This window comes from Vulpes lagopus, chromosome 12 (genome assembly GCF_018345385.1).
Source record: "Vulpes lagopus strain Blue_001 chromosome 12, ASM1834538v1, whole genome shotgun sequence".
NCBI lineage: Eukaryota > Metazoa > Chordata > Mammalia > Carnivora > Canidae > Vulpes > Vulpes lagopus.
Window position 1 is genome coordinate 2,033,411 of NC_054835.1, and position 19,803 is coordinate 2,053,213.

Genomic DNA, 19,803 nt, shown 5'->3' on the forward strand with positions numbered 1-19,803 from the left:
CACTGAAACTCCTATCAAAAAACTGCAGAGGGTTTTGAAGTGTGGCTTATGCTCCCAAACCAAGCACAGCTGAAAATGAGTCCTACAGAATGTACCAGGGTATGGATGAAACTTCAAGACCCTGGGGACCACAACCATTCTTCTCACCAGTCTCCGACTCCTCTTGGGGGTGGGTGGGGGTAGAAATCACACCTCTATGTGGTACTTCAGTCTCTCCGAAGCGAGAAATACAAAAAGATCTACTGCCTTGAACTCTTAAGAATGCCACAGCATAGTTGAAAGCAGTTTAGAAACAAAAGGGCCATGCAATCACGTGGTCTAAAATTCACATCATTTTGAAGTTAGTATTTTTAGTTTAGTCACAATTGCATTACAAGTTATAGGCTTAACATCCTTGTCAGTTCCTGTAAGAGGAAGAACAGAGGACAGGGTGAGCAGCAGCCTTACCAGCAGTAGTCCAACAGGTGTGGAGGCAGGACAGGGATGTACACGTGCTGCCAGAACATGGGGTAGAGCATCGCGGCAGACCCATGGATGCAAGCAGTCAACTGCAACAGAAGCAAATCACAGACCCAGAGCTAAAACACCAAATGAGAAGACGTTGTCATTGAAGTTGAAAACAATTAAATACGTACTTCTTGACATATTTAAGATTATAACTCAATCACTCAAATTCAAATTTAGTAAGAGCTTGCTTTTCAAAAGAAAATCTTCCTCCCCATCTTGATGATGAAGCTAATGCACAATGAAATTTTTAAAAGTTTTTAAAAATGGAAAAACAGATAAAAGAAAATAAAAGCCTTCGCCACCTGGAAATAACTTGACATTCTGAGGTATTACAAACAAAACACTTCTATGTTCTTTTCTAATAAAATTAGAATTACTGTAAATGCAGTATTCATTTGCCTTCTTTTACAGTTAATGTTTATTTGTTGACATTTTCCCACATCCTTAAATATTCTTAGAAAACATATCTTTTAAGGATACTCAATGAATTTCCCACGCTATATTTAACCACTTTCCCACTATTACCTTATATAATCAGATCATGTCAATAATTTTTATACAAGGTTCCTAGATGTAAGATTCAGAAACAAAGGTTATAAATATTTTAAGGCACTTAATAACTATAGTTTAAATATAAAAAAACTATTAATATAATAAAGGATGGAAGCTCTTTACACTCCCTCAGCCATGCACTAGAATGTCTTCTCCATATCTCACCTGTGCTAAGAACTATAGTCAAGTTAGTAGCTTTGAAAGTGTCTCTATCTGGATTTTATTTTTAATCCTCCGATCATGACTAACGCTTAACATCTTGTCATGTTTCTTGGTTATATTTCTTGGGTAAATGGTCTATTCACTTTCTTAATCCAGTAATGAGTGTTAGGATTTTCAAAAGTGATTTACAAGCGAACAATGGATATACGAAGAATAGTAATCCTTGTAATGTTTCTGAAAATAACTTACCCTTCTGTAGTTTCCTTTGAATTTTGGGGGAAAGAGAAGGTTTAAATAATTTCACAGACAAATCTTTTCCTTCATGATGGTTTCTACTGCTGTTATACTACAAAAGTCCTCAAATTCTTCCCCAGCATTTAACTCTTTAATCCATCTGGAATTAATTTAGGTTTAAGGATGGAGGTGAGAATTTATTTTTTCCACATAGTTAATCAATTGCCCCAGCACTGTTTACTGACTAATCCTTCCTCTCCTTCTTTTGATATGCCCCTATTTCATATTCCTTCTTTCTCTTAAGAGCTAGACACATATTAGGATTTGATATAATTTAAAAATTAAGGACAAAGATATAATGGGAATAAAACTGCTACAAAATTCAATATAGTGAAAGAAGGAAAAAACCCAACACCTTTGGAGATATGGCTCTGAAGTGACAAAAGCCAACAACACATGTTTCTTTCTGCCTTTTTTCTTTAATGTTTCTTTGGTTTCTGGGAAGCCTGTTCCCAGGAGGACTTTGCTTCTTTTGGAAGCTGTTAACTGGCCTTTGCTGACAGAAGGACATTTACGTGGCCAAAGAGTGACGTGCCAAGGCCCAGTTAAAAGAATCCCAGAGGTTAGTGTAACATGAACAGCTTTAAATTGGATATTCTGCTGATGTTTCACAGTTGTGAGAGCTGTGTATTAAATCCAGGGCCGCTACTTTCTCCCCCCCCCCCTCCTTTTCCCTCCAGACCCTGTTCTTTAAATCAGGTACATGTCATGAACAGGAGCTGATCCAGCAAGCTCTCAAGAGTTGTTCCCAGTGACTCTGCCAAGCCTTGTAGGTTTAATCCATTCCTTCTCAACCCATTTCAGTAGGATTCCATATAGAGACTGTCATATTTTACATGAGTAATATCTTTAGAGTTAGAAGAGATAAAAAAATCTTTGGTGTCAAATGAGTGGAAAATGAACAAACTTCACTCCAACTGCACCCTAAAGTCAGGCTGGAGGGTGACCCTGGCTTTGGACCCCAGCTCTTCCTGCCCATCCTTTAACTAGCTGCCAAAGTACTCATACTAACGTACAGGTCCAGTCATGTAACATCCTACTCAAAAGTCTTTGGGGGCATGTCTGGAGCAGGCGTGTCTTCCCCAGCTTCCAGTCTACCTGTAGAGTAGCATCTCCAGCCACAGTCTCTATTGGCTTCTCCAGGTTTATCCTTTGAATAAATCACTTCAAACTTAGGAGTAGCTATGTGCTCCTTTCCTGGATCTGTGCGCCCCTAGCAAACTCCTGCTTTGGGTCTCTGTGAAAGGACTACTTTCCTCACATGGTTCTTCTGGGCACAAGTTCCTATTATTCATGGGGTTATACCGGTCTGCATGTTTGTCCTCTCAATGGAAAGTACAAAAAGACCCTGTCTCTCTTCCTCTCTATGTTCTTAGTGGCAGAGTAAGTGCGAGTTAATGCAATGATTCTTCCATAAACAGAAGACAATTCCAACTTAATATATATTCACAACATAAAGACTGTTAGTGGCCTGGCTTTTAACTATTGGGCCAACATTTTCATGAGTCTCACAGCATGTGGTATATGACTCAAATTCCAAAACAATAATGGCAAGCTTAGACACAAATACACCACTTTTGGGAAACCATGTCCGTGGACTCATTCATTCAATAATATGCCTATTCTATAACTCTACAACACATCAAATAAATAAGTAAAAGCACTTTAAAATCTATAGGATGCCATACAAATATAAGATGTCCTCATTAGATGAGCTCATTTGTAATTCTCTTTCGAAAAGTCATTCAGTAGAATGTTCCTGGTTGAGATTTCATTATTTCCCCTCTTTTTAGCTTAAATTGGTTTGAGTCAAAATCCTATTTCAAGAAATAAAGTTGCAGAGATCATATCTCCAGATAATGTTCTTTTGGTCTCCTTTCCCCCCCAAAAAAAACCCTAAAAGCTAAATGCTAAGATTTGGGCAGCCCTGGTGGCTCAGTGGTTTAGTGCTGCCTTCAGCCCACGGCCTGATCCTAAAGACCAGGGATCGAGTCCCATGTCAGGCTCCCTACATGGCGCCTGCTTCTCCCTCTGCCTGTGTCTCTGCCCACCCCCCCCCCCCCCCGTGTGTGTGTGTCTCATGAATAAATAAATAAAATCTTTAAAAAAAATAAATGCCAAGATTTTAAAATTACCTATCCCTCATAAAAAATCGAACTTTAAAGGTGCTTGATCATGATTCTCACTGGGGGTTTTCTAAAGGCCAAATCTCTGTAATTGAAGTAAAATGCATTTACCCATTTGGTTAAGAAAACAAACAAAATAGAGAACTGTTTGGCTTTTTTGCAAAATGCAAAGTGGCAAAACAATGTACATCATTACTTAGGAATAGTGGTGAGTCAACCATAAAAAAGTGTTATGATTTATCTGTGCTTAATAAGAAATAATATTATATCCCACAAATTATCATTAGCCACTTATTTTAAAAACAACTCTAAGGCCAACTCCATTTGTAAAAATAAGGCTCCTAAAGGCCTAGGCTCACTGCTTATAGAATACAAAATTTTAAAGTAATGAAAGTATACAATTTGGATTATAGTCAACAAAGGGGTATTGTGAATATATAATTGAAGTACAAGTTGAAGAAAATGATCCTATCAAAATCTCACTCAGTGGGAGCATAGAAAGATAGTATGTGTAAAATTTGCCCAAAGTCATTAGTCACAATGAATATTCATCAGAAGCCAATTATCAATCCCATTTAATGACACCCCAAAAGATTTTGCCCTGAAGCAGCTGAATAGTCTAAGACTCCAGACAAAACTAGACAAATTATACAGCCAACAGCCAGTCTAGCCAGGACACAGATTGTAAAGTAAACCACTGGTGGGTTTCTAGACGCACTTGGAGCAAATTCTGTCCTGAATTAAAGGTGCACAAGGTCAGTTCTATCTTGGAGCTTTCTGTATGGCTCCATTAGTTTCCTTTGAGGCAAAGGGAGAGAAAGAAAGAAGACAGCAGGAATAGGATAGAGAGAGTGCTCAATGATAGAACTGGAAAAAAAAAAAAAACACAAAGACATTGTGTATATGTGTGTGTATTTTTTCCTAGTTTAAGGTATTTCTCAGATATAATGCCCAGATAGCCACAGTCTTAGATTCCAATTCCTTAGTTGATTCCTAAGGGTAGCTCTGCAGTTTAACAAGAAACAAAGACTCTCCCCCAAACAAACAAAAGGAATCCTCACAGTATATGCACCAGACATCATTTGAGGGGTTTAGGATACTGCAAAGTATTGTTTTAAAAGTGTGCATGTTTATATATATATACACACTCATCACCACATTTCACAGATACAGAAACAGTCTCAAAGGTGAAATAACTTGCCTAAAGCCACCAGTTTGTAAGTGACAGAACTGGGACTCACATCCAGGTCTATTGGACTATAATGGCCACTGTGTTTCCAAAATGCATAAACTAACTAAAAAAATTTTTGACTGTATACCCTGTGCCTATATACTGTGCTGAGGAATCTGAACTAGGTGAGACACTGTTCCCATCAGCATGGTCAAATTACATAGAAATGCATTTGCCTTGCTCTTAGAGGACAAAATATCCAGGGTAAAATACCAGTGAATAGAAAATAATCATTCTTAAAACAAACACAGATCTGATAATTTCCTGGGGGTTAGTTACACTTAATTGGGTATTGTATTGTCCTCAATCCAGTGGAAATTCGAGACAATGACATAATGATTGTTGGTCAAAGAGAAAGGCTTACAACCAATCTGGCACACCTATCTCAAAGTATGGCTTTCTGTCATGTTTCCTTTCATAATACTTGCATGGAGCTTCCATGAACTCTTTTTGATGTGAGCAAGCTGTTTCCTCTCCTGGGTCTCAATTTCACCAATAGGGAAAACAAGAAGTTGGACTCCATAATCTCCATGCCCTCTTCCAGCTTTGACAATTTCTGATCTACCTTAATTGTAATCCTTTGACATGAAGAATGTGCCACCTCTGCCCCAGCTCACCTTCTTCAGTTATACTAAGTAAAACAGGGTCTCAAAGCTACTCTTATTTTTTCTTGCCTACAGTTATAGGGGCCCACCTGGAATTCCTATGCTACCCTGGAACTATCACCTTTCAGCCACAGCAGCCCTAACAGCTGACTGTGCGGGGCACAGCCTACCCTTGGGCTTGGCCCCTAACACTCTGGATATTTCAGAGGAAAATGATCTTAGGAGACTAAACTGAAGATGTGAGATCCTCAAGGACTACATTTGATTTGTCCTCCCTATATCTCCCTATGCTTGACACAGAGGAGGTGCTGGGCAAATACTGGGGAATATAAGAATGCCTCCAGCTTAATATCATGAGGAATGGTAGGCAAGATTAGCAGACATTTAACAAATTGTAATTGCTTAAGAGATCACATTTAGAAGCTGCACATTTCTAAAATGTATTGAGATTCCAAGTTCTAATGGTAGACAGAGAAAAAAAAATCAGATGGTCACAGTCATTCTTCACATCCTAGAACTCAGGATGCCGAAAGATCAAACTGACACCTGCTTCATTACAGGTTTAGTTAGATGCACAATTTTGATTTCCCCTCTAAAGCCAAACACCAGGAAACTGATAAAAACAAAGAGTACGGAAAGAATACTAAATTACTAACCTCAAAGATAGGTCATTTATAAGTCCACTCATTTCAACCACAAATCATCCTAAGTAGAACAGTTGCAGAAAACATTATGTGTCTTGTAGCAGTTGTTAGCTTTCTCAGGTTGAGAACTAGACTCTTTTATTTAATTAGAAACCACCTTTATAGTCACCAGGAAATGAACATTGCCATGATTCAAACAGTGCTGCTGATTCTGTTTGTTTTTTATTTTAACTTATTCCCAAACAGAAAACCCACTATGAGATCAACAAAAAGTTATTTTTTGCAGGACTATGAAAGTTAATCTACTTAACCCTTCCAAGGGTATGAGAAAAATCTTTCATTTTAAGTGGTTCGGCTATGATCAGATTGTGTTTACTATATTCAGTGAGGGAAGAGTTGGCTTTTAAGAAACTATCAGAGATTCTTTAATAGAAAGACAATTTATAAAGCCTCAGACCTTCAAAGACCTTCAGCTGGTCTAGACAGATGCCAGACATGTGCGTGGAAAGAAGGAAAAGTGCAAAGAATGTCCTGTTTTTCTTAGAAGCCAAAATGTAATGCTTCTTTCTTTCTTTCTTTTTTTGCAGGGGATGGAGGCAATCTTTCTTCCAGTAGTTTCTCTTTTAGTTGGATGGAATGCATCCTATCTCTTGCTTCTCCACCGTCCTTCTGGGGAAAGGGAAGGGGAAAAAAAAAATCCACACCACCACGGAGTTGAGCAGGGTGCCTTCCTCTAAGAGCAAGATCATCTAGTCAACAGGAAGCTTTCTCAGGAGATTAACTGCTAATCGCCTCTTTCCATTTTTCTGTTTTTTTTTTTTTAATGATTTTATTTATTTATTCATGACAGACACACAGAGAGAGGCAGAGACACAGGAAGAGGGAGGAGAAGCAGGCTCCATGCAGACAGCCCGATGAGGGACTGGATCCTGGGACTCTGGGATCACGCCCTGAGCCAAAGGCAGACGTTTAACCACTGCGCCACCCAGGCTTCCCTCTCTTTCCATTTTTCAAAAGTAACCTACTAGGTAAAGTAATTAGGGTAAGTTATCAGCCAGGGCAACAAGCTTTCGTGTCAAGATCTGATACTACAAAAAAGCAAGCAACTAAAACTGCCAGAGAAAAGCTCTAGCTTCCAAAGCAGAGGCAGAAACGATGGTATGGCAACACTATAATGTAAATAATCCCACAACACCAAGAGTGAGGAAAGTGAAGCCTTTTCTTTAAGATGAAAGAGAAAAAGGCAGAGTTACATTGGGATTGATCATTCATTTTAATATAGGGATAGCAAGGCACCGTGACTCCTCTGTTCTGTGCCTCTGACAGACATTACTAACTGTGGAGTCAGGACAAGGTCTGAGGATTCCTCCAAACATGCAACCATTGTCAATGGATCCAAGTTGGCACTCGAAGTCTATCAGCCACCTCAAGGTTCTTGTAAGTGAATATTAAACAGTTCTTTGAAAATATTTCTAAGATCATAATTTATGCTTAATTTACACTGCTGCTTTAATAAAGAGTCACATTTTTATTTTTTTAAAAGATTTTATTCATTTATTCATGAGACACACACACAGAGACAGAGAGAGAGAGAGAGAGAGAGAGAGAGAGAGAGGCAGAGACACAGGCAGAGGGAGAAGCAGGCTCCATGCAGGGAGCCCGACGCAGGACTTGATCCTTGGTCTCCAGGATCATGCCCTGGGCCGAAGGCAGGTGTTAAACCACTGAACCACCCAGAGATCCCAAGAATCACATTTTTATAAAAGAAAGATAGCATAGAGGTGCCTGGGTGCTACAGTCGTTTAAGCGTCTGATTCTTGGCCTTGGCTCAGGTCATGATGTTTTGAGATTGAGCCCCATGTTGGGCTCTGAGCTCAGCACAGAGTGTGCTTAAGACTCTCTCTTCTGACTCCCTCCCCTGATATACGCTCTCTTAAAAAATAAAAAATCTTTAAAAAAAAAAGAGCATAACTGAACATGGAATCATGAGCACTTACCTATCAGGTCTCTGTACATGAAGAAACAGAAACCCTCAGGTAGTAGGAGTCATTAGATTTGGAGACAAACAGCCCCTGTAGTATTTTTTCAGGCAAATCCAATCTTAGAAAGGACTAGAAAATGCAGAAAGACTGAAGCTATAATATATCTAGCACCATGATCACTTCACTTACCCTGCATTTACTACTGAAAGCACTGTTCTAAGTGCTTCTATATGTTTACTCATTTAATCTTTGTAACATCCCTGTAAGATAGGTAATATTATTGTCCCCACTCTACAGATGAGGAAACCAAGGTGTACACATATAAGGACCTGGTGCAAGGACACAGAGCTAGTGGCAGAGGTTGGAGATGAATCTAGGCAATCTAGCTCTGGAGTCTGTGCTCTTATTTCACAGGAAACTGCCTCTGTGCTAGGATCTGTATTAATCCAACGATCACTGAGAATCCACTATGTGTACCAGTCATACCCTCAAGCAATTTAAAGAGAGAGATAAAAATGCAAACAATCAACTTCAACATAAAGGCATTATGAAAGAGGTGGTATAATAGAGGTTCAGGTGTGTTAGCATATAAAGAAGGAATCATTAACTCTGCCTGGGTCAAGAATCAGGCTTACTTCCCAAAGAGAGACAGAGACAGAGAGACTGAGGCATCAGAGTGGAATCTGGAAGGATGAAGACAGGAAGTTGCTAGTCCTCCTTCCTGGGGGCCTGGTCAGGTGGTAACACCAGGTCAAGTAAACATAGCAACTTCATAGGCCACTTAACTTCTATGCACTCATGACTGTGGAGACTTGAACAAGAACTGACAATTTAGTCAATGACTAAGTGACTAATGAGAAGTGAGTGGATGTGGAAAACCTTTTATGAGTTGCCATGACTATTCTTTGTTGCTTGGATTCATTCACCATCTACTATCACCAGTTATACTAATTAAATCTTCACAACACTTTAAGGATCTCTATAGCCTCTTTGCTTCTGAAAATCAAAATAGGATTTGCTGTCCTTTAGAGTCAACTAACCTCTGCTGACTAAGCAGTATGTGCCCAGTACTGGACAATGTGCTTTCAACATCTACAACTACTGAATTCTTTCAACAACCCTAAGGTGGGTATTAATGTTATCCCCATTTTTATACAAGAGGACAGAGAGATTCAGAGAAATCAAGTAAGTGGCCCAAGGCCATATGGCTAGGGTGGATTAAGTACACAGGTAGGAAATGAACAAAAGCATCCTGACTTAAAGTCTGGTACTCTCTCATCCAGCCCTGCTGTCCTTTTTTGAGGAAAAGATCACCAGCATGGTTGGCTGAATCACCTAGCTGGCAGACTACAGATAGCAAAAAAGAAAAAAAAAAAAAGAGTTTTCATAAGATATGTACCAACCTAACAGAAGAGCCTAATCTCATATCACACTATGGCTCACCAAAGTGACCACACTTTTAGCCTACATACATCACAAGAAATAATGAATCCTTATTCTTGCTGACTTAGTATCTAGTAGGTGCTCAAAATTCTTTAATAAAATCCACATGACATCTGCCAAAATGGGTGCTATATCATTTAGGGCTTTTCAAGCATATTAAAATAGCAGTGACTTGAATATTATCCATTAGTGGTTTTTGGTAGAGGTTTGATTCGTAAGAGTCACATAAAAAATAAGCTATAATCAGTCCTATAACTTAAAGAATATACTATTTCACAGACTGACCACACCACTAAAATAATAAATAAGATCCTTGGCCATGTTCTCAATGCAATGGATAAAAAAGAACTATCACCTCCAAATTACAATGCTAGACTGCATCCGCAACCAACATTACTGACAGCTTGCTTGGATAGATTATACTTAGCTCTGTCCTATCCTCGACTAGCTAATGCCAAAATCAAAGCTCTCCTAAAGAGAAACATGGAAACAAAGAATTTTATAGGGCTAACCTGTACTCTTGTCTTCTAAACAAACTTAATCAGCCACCATTATGTAGTCTCAAAATGAAAATTAGTCTAATGATGCAAAATAACAGTAATCAAAGAATAAGTATTGTTTTTGTCTTAGAGAACTGGTCTATTCACTGTTTCCGAATCTGGCTGTGTATCATTTTAGGAAGCTTTAAAAAATAGACTTTTTGTGGTTTCATGCTAGACCTTTTGAACCAGTGTGTCTGGAGATGGTGCCCTAAAACCTGGATTTTTATCAAGTTCCCTGGGTCATTCTAACACAAGTAACCCATAGATCAGCATTTGGGGATCACTAGTAATCTGAGTCCTGTGTTTAGTCCAAAGGAGGTGCTTAATGCTTACCGAAGCAATGGGAGCAGAAACAGAAGAGGAAGAGCAAGAACTAGTCATGGATACTTTGGCTGGTTGAAATCACCGCAATTTTTAAAGTATTACAAATTAAACTGTCGATGCTCTCTATATTACAGAGCCTCTGTAACACCTTAGGGTTCTTCATTCTAGTTACAGTTCAACCAGAATAAGAGAAAACCAACTCACACATAATTAAATGAAGAACATAGTTCAAAAGTAGTTAATTATATTTACATTCCCAAACCAGGGAAAAACCACATAAACACAACCTACCAGCCTTTTCTCCTACTTCCTGAGAATGGAAGTTCCTTTAGTTTCTAAGTTTTTAATATTCTCTGAGCTATAATAAAATTTTATGCGATGAAGATTAGAGAGGCTATGCTATTTGAAAGTTTGGCTGCAGAGTCTGTATTTCACGCCCCTTCAGTACATTTTGTTAAGGATTTCCCTCTTCACCAAGAGGATTAGTTTTCTTCTCACTTCTTTGAATTCTCTTCTTAGATTGTTAGTGTGAACTAGGTTAATCTCTCTTTTCTAACATATAAAAGATGAACAAACAAAATGTTCGATTTATTTTATTTTTTAAACAGAACACTAAATTTAGTCTTAGAATTCTCTGTTTGGTAAGTTTCCAGTTACAAGGTCTTGGCTTCCCTTGAGCACAGTGTGAAACAAAATAATGCAGTTTGTTCCTATGGCTGGAACATGCAGAGTGGAGTGTGCAGGCAAAGAGGCCCTGGCTCTGGTCCAGTACTTCCAACCTTCTTAAACTGCCGCTCTCATCTCTGCTTCAAGAGCCACAGATGAGCAAATGGGATTAGTTATTTCTAGTCCAGAAGAGCTAGGAAAGCATGACACACATCATTCGGGTACCCATCCCATTATACAGGCTGGTAGTCATGAACAGGTGGGGTTCATCAGGAAAGAAGTGAAAATGAAGACAAGTCTGAAAATCTACAGGGTACACAAACTAGCCCTTCTTGGGTGACAAGATCAGGTGGTGCTAAGATAATGGAGGCTGTTAGTGGGAGTGGATGGGACATGACTGGGGCAAGGTTGGGAGGGCCCCCATCTCCATCCCTTCATACCTACACAGAATATCACCCACGTTCTCTGGGACTGATACTTAGGAAGAAACTGACAGGGAGAAGATACTAGATGGGGTTTTTTTTTTCTTCCCTAAATGGGGTACTATGAGAAAAGTCACAGTTTTTTTCATAGTTATGGGTACTACATAAACAATTAGATGTGGAGACTCAATTAATTAATTAGGTAGTGATCTTGCCACTAAACTGTGCTTCCTTCCTCCAAACATGTTTTAAAAAGTATCCGCTGAATAAAACAAATATACATTCCTTTGGAAAATAAACATACCTTTGTCACCATTTACTGGATATTCTCCGTGTACAAAGATTCTTATGCTACCCCTAAATCATAGAAGGAGTAATTAGGGCCAAGATGCCCAGGAGCTGGAGAATACTGCAGTACATGAGCCCTGAAGCCACAATGAGTTGGGGGAAGATATGTCCTAAGGACCCACCAAGAATGAGCCCATGGCAAGGGAATGGCAGGGGTGGGGCCTATAGAGGAGCCAATCTAACAAACCACAGAGTGGGCTGGATCTGAGCAGTGCTCATGGAAATGGGCCTTTGCCTAATAGAGTGAGTGTGTCAGTTAGAAATTCACATATTGGCCTTCTGTTTCCCTGGTGCTGAGTGGTGTGCCAGGCATACAGCAAGTACTTACAAAATCCAAATTGAAAGGCTTTAAATGTGCATCCAAAGGCAATGGGTTTTAATGTCATCGTAGACAAGGCACTTCAACTTTTCCAGTGCTAAATATTCTCATCCACAAAAGGAGAATAAAACCAACTAGCTTTTAGGGTTGCTGTGAGCACTAATGAACACATACATATATGATTAGCACAATGCCTGGCACATAGTAGGCAGTTTGAAAAAGTTAACAGAATTTTCACAGGGTGTTAGGGAGAACCGGGGACTTCCATTCCATATGGGCTATGAATCTAAACAAGGGCATTCCACATACTTAGTCCATGGATGCAAGGCAACACACCTCTTTGGCAAATCTTACAATTATTTACAAGCTACATAACAAGTTCCTCTACTTAGTATACAATCAGGACTGATTTTTTACCCATACCAGTGTATTACCCAGCTCCATCAACCATGTTATCCTCCAGACTTGGCTCAGATTATCTTTCTGGCTCTGAGAATTCTCAAATTTTCTTACTGGGATGGATATTCTTAACAATGTGCCTCTGGCTCCTCTGACAGTTCCCACACAAAGGTTCTGACGATAGTTTTAGGTGACACCAATAAATATAACCTGATCCCCAAGGCAAGGACTTTGAAGAAGCTGTGATTCATCTGTATGTGTAATCCTAGTTGTTTATCCCCTTCCTGAAGCCACACTGCAGCATAATGACCCATTTGCATGTTTGTCTCTCCCATCTAGAACATGACCTTTGTCAACTTACTGCATCTCTCAGAGTAGATGAGCCATTCTGTAAAATGGGGATAATATTGATCTTGTAGGACTGCTGCTGGAATTAAATTATATCATCTGCATAAAGGTCTTATTTTAGACCTACTGCTATCCATAAAAGCTACTAAGAAGCAACACAAGTTAAACTCAGATGTAAAAATCTGGAAGAAAAATGGGGCTTTTGTGCTAGAAGAGAGCACAGTGAAGTATTTACATTAGAGAACAAGATTTAGTTAAGCCTTCCCTATTTATCATTTATAAAGGAAAAATAATCAATATACATTAACTGAGCAAAGAGAACAAAAAGTCACATTTTTCTTATAAAGAATATCATATTATTGACCGAGAAAGCCTGAAATGAATATTACCTCACTCTGAACTATATTATATATTCCTCGGTTTGTCTCTATTGACACAGTCATCTTTATAGAAAATGGCACTCCAGAGTGTTTGACAGCTTTATTCTTTCAGATGCTTGATGGTCCTGAGGAGCATCAAGCCTACACCTTATCAAAGAAAATTGAGAAAAATGGGGTTTGCCAAAGTATTTGAGCATCTTTCCACATATTTATTAGCCATTTGTGTTTCTTCTGTCAAATGCCTATTTGTGCTTTTGGCCAATGTTTCTATTGATAGATCTGTCTTCTGCTTTTTAACTATAGTAGTTCTTTACATAGTTCAGATATTAATCCTGTCAGTATTACATATTGCAAATAATCTCAACTCCAAATTGTGACATGCCTTTTCATTCTCTTGAATGGTACTTTTAAAATGAACAAATATTTTCAATTTAAATATTTTCCTGTATTCAATGTATATTTCAGATTAGTTGATTAAATCCTTCCCTACTCTGAGATCACAGAGATTATTTTGTCTTCTGAAAGTCTTAAAATTTTGCCTTTCACATTTAAGTTCTTAATCCATTTGAAATTCAGTGATGTAAGATAGAAATTGTCTCCCTTCTTTTCTCCATGTAGATACTCAATTATTGAAAAATCCATTCATCCACCCAGATTTTACAATACCACATCTGTTGTATATAAAGAGCCCCACAGTCAGCCTATTTTTGCAATGTCTACCCTGTTCCATCAAGACCATTTGTGTATTCCTGTGCCATTACTAGCATCTTAATTACTACAGCTCTATAAAAAGTTTTGATTCTGGTAAAGCAAGCTTACATGACCTATTCTTTTCCTTCAAGTATGTCTTGGCTCTTCCTTGGACTTTTCTGCATTAATTTTAGAATCAGTTTGCCAAGTACTGTGTAAAATACTAATGGGATTTTGAATGGAATTGTATGCAATCTATATATAGACATTTTTTGAGTATAAGGACATCTTCAATATATTCAGTCTTCCTGTTCATGAACATAGTCATGCTTTTTCTGAATCTACTAGTAACCATATGAATTTTCTCTTTTATTTATTTATGTATAAATATTTATTTATTTATTTTAGGGGGAGAGAGAGATAGACAGCAGGGGAGGGGCAGAAGGAGAGGGAGAGAATCTCAAGCACTTCTTGCTGAGCATGGAGCCGAAAGCAGGGTTCAATCTCATGACTCTGAAATAACCACCCAAGTCGAATCAGATGTTCAACTAACCAAGCCATCCAGGTGCCCCATGAATTTCCCTTTTAATATGTTAATATGGTAAGTTATATTAATAGATTTTTCTAGTATTGTCAATCTTTCATTTCTGGAATAAATTCAAATTAGTTATTATGAATTATATTTTTTATACATTTGCTACTATTTTGTTTAAAACTTTTACAGTTGTTTATGAACAAGATTGGCTGATATATTTTTTTTCTTATAAATGTCTCCTCGTGTGGCCAAATGTCAAGGTTACACAATCATCACAAGAAAAGGTGAAGTGCGGGCACCTGGGTGGCTCAATGGTTGAGCATCTGCCTTCGGCTCAGGGCGTGATCTCAGGGTCCTGGGATCCAGTCCCACATTGGTCTCCCTGCAGGGAGCCTGCTTCTCCCTCTACCTGTGTCTTGGCCTCTCTCTGTGTGTCTCTCATGAATGAGTAAATAAAATATCTTAAAAAAAAAAGAAAGAAGAAAAGGTGAAGTGTATTCCCTTTTCTTTCTAGACTCTCAAGAAGTTTGTCTAAGGTTGAAATGATCTGTTCCTTGAGGTGTTTGATAAAACATAGCTGTAAAGCCATCTAAGCTGAATGTTTTGGGAGAAAGTATTTTATGTACTGATTTAATTTCTATAAATTAAATGACCTATTCGACTGTTCTCATTTTGATTCAATTTTAGTAAATTATATTTTACTGTCCATTTCATCCTGGTTTTTAAATATTGGCATAATACTTGTAATAGTATTTTTTTTTACTGTTTTTAAAAATCTCCACTGCAAAAAAAAAAAAAAAAAATCTCTGCTGCATCTGCTCTTTGTCTTGTTGATTTATTCTTTAGTTCACTTAAGTTTTGGAAGGAGCAGAAATAACTGTGTTTAATCGACCATATTTTTTTAAAAAATTACACAGAAGGTATATTCTTCCTTATCTATAAGAAGGAGGTAACAACAGAACCTACTACACACTGATAGAGTGAGAATTAAATGAGTTAATAGATGCAAAGTGCTTAGCATAGTGCCTGGCACATATTAAAGAGCTCAAAAAATATCATGATTATATTATAGGGAATTCAAATTACACTAATATGATATCCTTTTTTTTTTGTTCTACTGAAGTCTAATTCTCCATTGTAATAGTAAGTATAGACTAGGCTCTTTCAACTGTACTTTTATTCTTTTTAAGTTTTATTTACTTCAGTAATCTCTACACCCAATGTGGGGCTCAAACTCACAATCCCAAGAGCTGGAGTCACATGCTCCTCTGACTGAGCCAGCCAGGTGCCTCTCAACTGTACTTTTATTCTAACTGGCCTCATAAAGCTGCAGCAATAAATCTGGATGGCAATCCTCTTACTCTCAAACTGTGTTTAAGCCCTGAGATTATGAACAGTACTTCTAGTTTAAAATAAAATGCAAAACAAAGCAAGAAGCCTACTCTGGGATGTTTGCCCCTCCAGGGCAGACCCATGCTTTTATCACCTACTATGTGCTATGAGTCTGGCAAAATAAAAAGATTGTGAGTTCTTGACAAGCAAACAATACCAAAGAATTAATAAAATAATGAAGTTATGATGAAAACTAACAACCTCACAAAGTTTTCATTATTAGGCACCTTGTACTTATGGGTAAACAGACAATTGATTTTACCCACAGACCCTTCATTAGGCAAATTCTCACACTATAAGAAGGTCTTTCTATCCTCTTTAACAGAGTTACCTGATAGGCATTCCATTCCTAGTTAATTTCTGTATGCAAGCTTAACCTCAAAAGAAACATAATGCTGTATATGGATATTGAACTTCAGTTAATAATATACATACTCAAATATTTAGGAGGATGTATAATGATGTCTGTGATTTACTTTAAAATGCATCAAAAAATACAATGGATTGATGGATAGCACATGGGATGAGCAGATGAATAAATATGTGCCAAAGCAAGCATAGTCAAGTGTTCATTGCAGAATCTAGACCAGATTATATGGGTGTTTACTGTCTATGTTTGAGAATTTCTGTAATAGAATATAAGGAAAGAGGCAAACTCCTATACTTGGCAAGTTAAAAAAAAAAAACTAAAATAAAAAGAACATGAAAAATATTCATATTATATATGTAGCAAAAGTTATTACAATATAAAAGACCCCATTCCAATTTATTAAAAAACAAAAAAAAAAAACCAAGAGTCCTATAAGATAAATGGGAAAAGACATTAACAAAATATAAATGGGAAATAAACCCATGGAAAATATGCAGTAACTTCTAACCAAAGAAAAATAAAATAAACCTGTAATACCATTTTATGCCTATTTTATTAGCAAAATTAAAACACATATGCATGAATACACACACAATTCTGGCAAGGCTGCAGTAAAAATGGAAACTCACATATAGCTGGCAGCATTCACTATCAACAAGCATAGTGTGTTTGGGGAGCAATCTGAGTCCGTAAGTCATAGTGTTCATCAAGTCCTTTGACCTGATGGTCCTACTCATTAGACTACAAACTGCATCCACCAAAAGTGGCCAAAAGGTGTTCACTGCAGTGTTATCTACTAAAGAAATAACTCTGAACAACCTAAGTGGCCATCAAGAGAAGAAAAGTTTAGTAAAGATTTCATATCAGTACAACAGAATAGGATACAGACATGTAAAAAATGACAATGATGGAAACTTATGTGAAAAATATGTAAAGTGTTCATAACAAAACCAAATGGAAGACTATTTACAATTGATTTTGAAGCTCTAAGAATGAAAGAAACGTGAAGTGGCACTGTAAAGAAACACGAATAATTAATGAAAGTGACATGTCGAGGAGACTGTGGCTGATTTTTTTTTTCTAAAATTGTCTTTCATCTTTCTGATCCATCTTTCAATTAAAATAAAATAATTAAAAAGCCTATCTCAAGACTGTCTACTCACAGTGCTGAGTTTGCTGCAGACGATGAGAATCCGGCGTTCGTACAGCATGCTGGCATACAGATGTAACATGTTATTCACATCCACGGCCACAAAATATTCTGTGAGATTTCTCTAGGAGAAACAAGAAGAGGAGATTAGTGGCTTATTTTGTTTGTTCTTATTATAAGCAGTACTAAAAAAATACAAGAAACAGAAAATTATCAGAAAGCATACTCTGCTCTGCCCCATCCTATGCTTTCCACCTGGGAGATCAAATCCCACTCTTGTGTAATATCCTGAAATGCAAAGTTGGGAGAAACCTTAGAGATGAAGCACTCCTGTGCAGTGATTAGAGTTTACATGAGGTCACAGGGAGCACTGCATTGCTTTGCCTATGAGTTCCAAAAGGTTGAGCAGGACAGGAAGTCTACAATCTTACAAATGAGGAAACCAAGCCTCAGAGAGGGATGCCAAAATCAAAAAGTCTCATAAGCAATAAAGACAGGACTGCAGCTCAGACCTTCTGACCCTGGATCCTAGAACTTTCCCAATGTGCTGTACCATACATCTAGGCAAGACAAAGCACCCAAGGACCAAAACGCTTTTGGCACAGAGCCCATTTCTGTCCAACAGATCCCACCCGGAAAGCTGGGCATGCTCTTCTCTTGTCATCACTGCCGTTGACCCCCTCCTCCACCATTTACGTTCTCTAAAAGGACTCGGCTGGAATTAAAGCAATTTCGAAGATTTACAATCTCCAGGTATTTCACTCAAGAGGAGCAAAAAATGACTGCAGACAAGCAGCAGGAAGTGATGACAAAGCAGTGTTTTAACTAGCTTTTGTCTGTAGCTGGGGCTTCATTTCTTTAATTACTACTACAGATTGGTACTCTTCAGATTTCAGAAAAAATATAATGTGTTTCATTTCTGCAACCCTTTCTCTACCCACCTGACTTTAATAATACACATGAATATGTTAATATCGTCAATGTTACAGGTTTTCAATGCTGTACAATATAATCTTCTGAGAAAGAAGGGGTTCACTACTTGCCAGGGGTTGCAGTTTATAATGATGAAAGAGCTATAATTCATAAATTCAAGTAAACCAGGTGGATTTTACTGCAAAATAGCATAAAGTGCTTTTCAACAATATTATGGGTTGGGAATAAGAATAGGCACTTATGATTTATTGTTGTTTGACTGGAATACCAGGTTAACCATCAACCTTTATAAATAGTGAGTGAATTAATAGCTCCATATACTGACTACCTACCTGCCAAGTACCAGGTACCATATCAGGTACTTCATAAAGGTAATCTTATGCAGTTCTCACAGAACTCCAAGGAGGTATTCCCCTACCCTCCACCCTTCCCCCTCCAACCCGTATACAGATAAAGTAAGCCTGGGAGAGATTCAGTAACGGATGGAGTCAGAATTTGGACTCAGATCCAACTCCAGAGCCCATACACTTTCCCTTACATTACATTGTTCCACTTAAATATTTTTAAACATGTGCAATATACAAAAGCTTTACATATATTATGTCACTTAATCTTGAAACCACTGCTTGAACAGGTATTATCATCTCTACAATACAGACAGGAAAACAGAGGTGACAGAGAAAATGAATAGGATCAAGGTTATCCACTATGTGGATGCTCAGTCTTGGGTGAGTTTGTCTCTAAACCTGGGCTCTTTGTTTATGTCAGTATGAATAGCAGGTAAAAGTTGTATTCAGGAAAGAAAGCACAGCATAGGAACAAAGGATCAAAGTACACCTATTGAAAGAGAAAAAGTATCACTGTGAAGAATTGCTATCCCATTTTTTGAGTAATCCTTATGTGCTAGACAATAGGTTCTTTACCTGTGTTCTCTCCAATCTTCTCAACAACCCTGAAAAAGGCATTATCATCTCCACTTTATAGATGAAGAAACTGAGGCCCAGGAAGGGCAAGTTGTCTCCAAATGTCACCCAGCTAGAAATCTAAGGCAGAGCCCTGTTTCAAAACCAGGTCTCCTGAATCTGAAACTCTTGCTCTAACCACCACGCAAACTTGCCCCCCTGACAGACTTGAAAAACAAAACCAAACGAACAAGCAATACAGTCTGAAATAGTCAACAAGTGCAAGTGCAAGTCTCCTGCCCGGTGGACTGAGGAGTGCTGAGCTAATGGTGTCAGGGTGGGGTTCGTTCTGAAGACCGTGACATGGCAGAGCTATTCTCGCAAACAAAAATACAAGGCCCTCAGCTGAGCATTTCAGTAAAAATGCTTAACTGCTGATGAATTACATAAATTTTTCTTTTAGGAGAGGATGGAAGTAAAAAGAAAATAGAAATGAGAAGCTTAAGGAAGGCCAGAAAGCCCATTAGCACTTTTGAC

At 38.0% G+C, this 19,803-nt stretch overlaps 1 protein-coding gene across 24 annotated transcripts in view; it reads right to left on the minus strand.

Moving 5' to 3' along the window:
• DENND1A (DENN domain containing 1A) overlaps positions 1 to 19,803 on the minus strand; it is a 508,029-nt gene that overhangs the window by 222,699 nt on the left and 265,527 nt on the right. For all 24 annotated transcript variants that reach the window (XR_005983074.1, XM_041724904.1, XM_041724896.1 and 21 more), the window contains 2 exons: positions 17,445 to 17,555; positions 448 to 548 (listed from right to left, as the gene is read on the minus strand). Coding sequence is in view for 23 of the 24 variants with exons in the window: in XM_041724904.1 (XP_041580838.1) it covers positions 448 to 548; positions 17,445 to 17,555 (212 nt within the window). In the remaining variant the exon portion in view is untranslated. The remainder of the gene's footprint in view (positions 1 to 447; positions 549 to 17,444; positions 17,556 to 19,803) is intronic.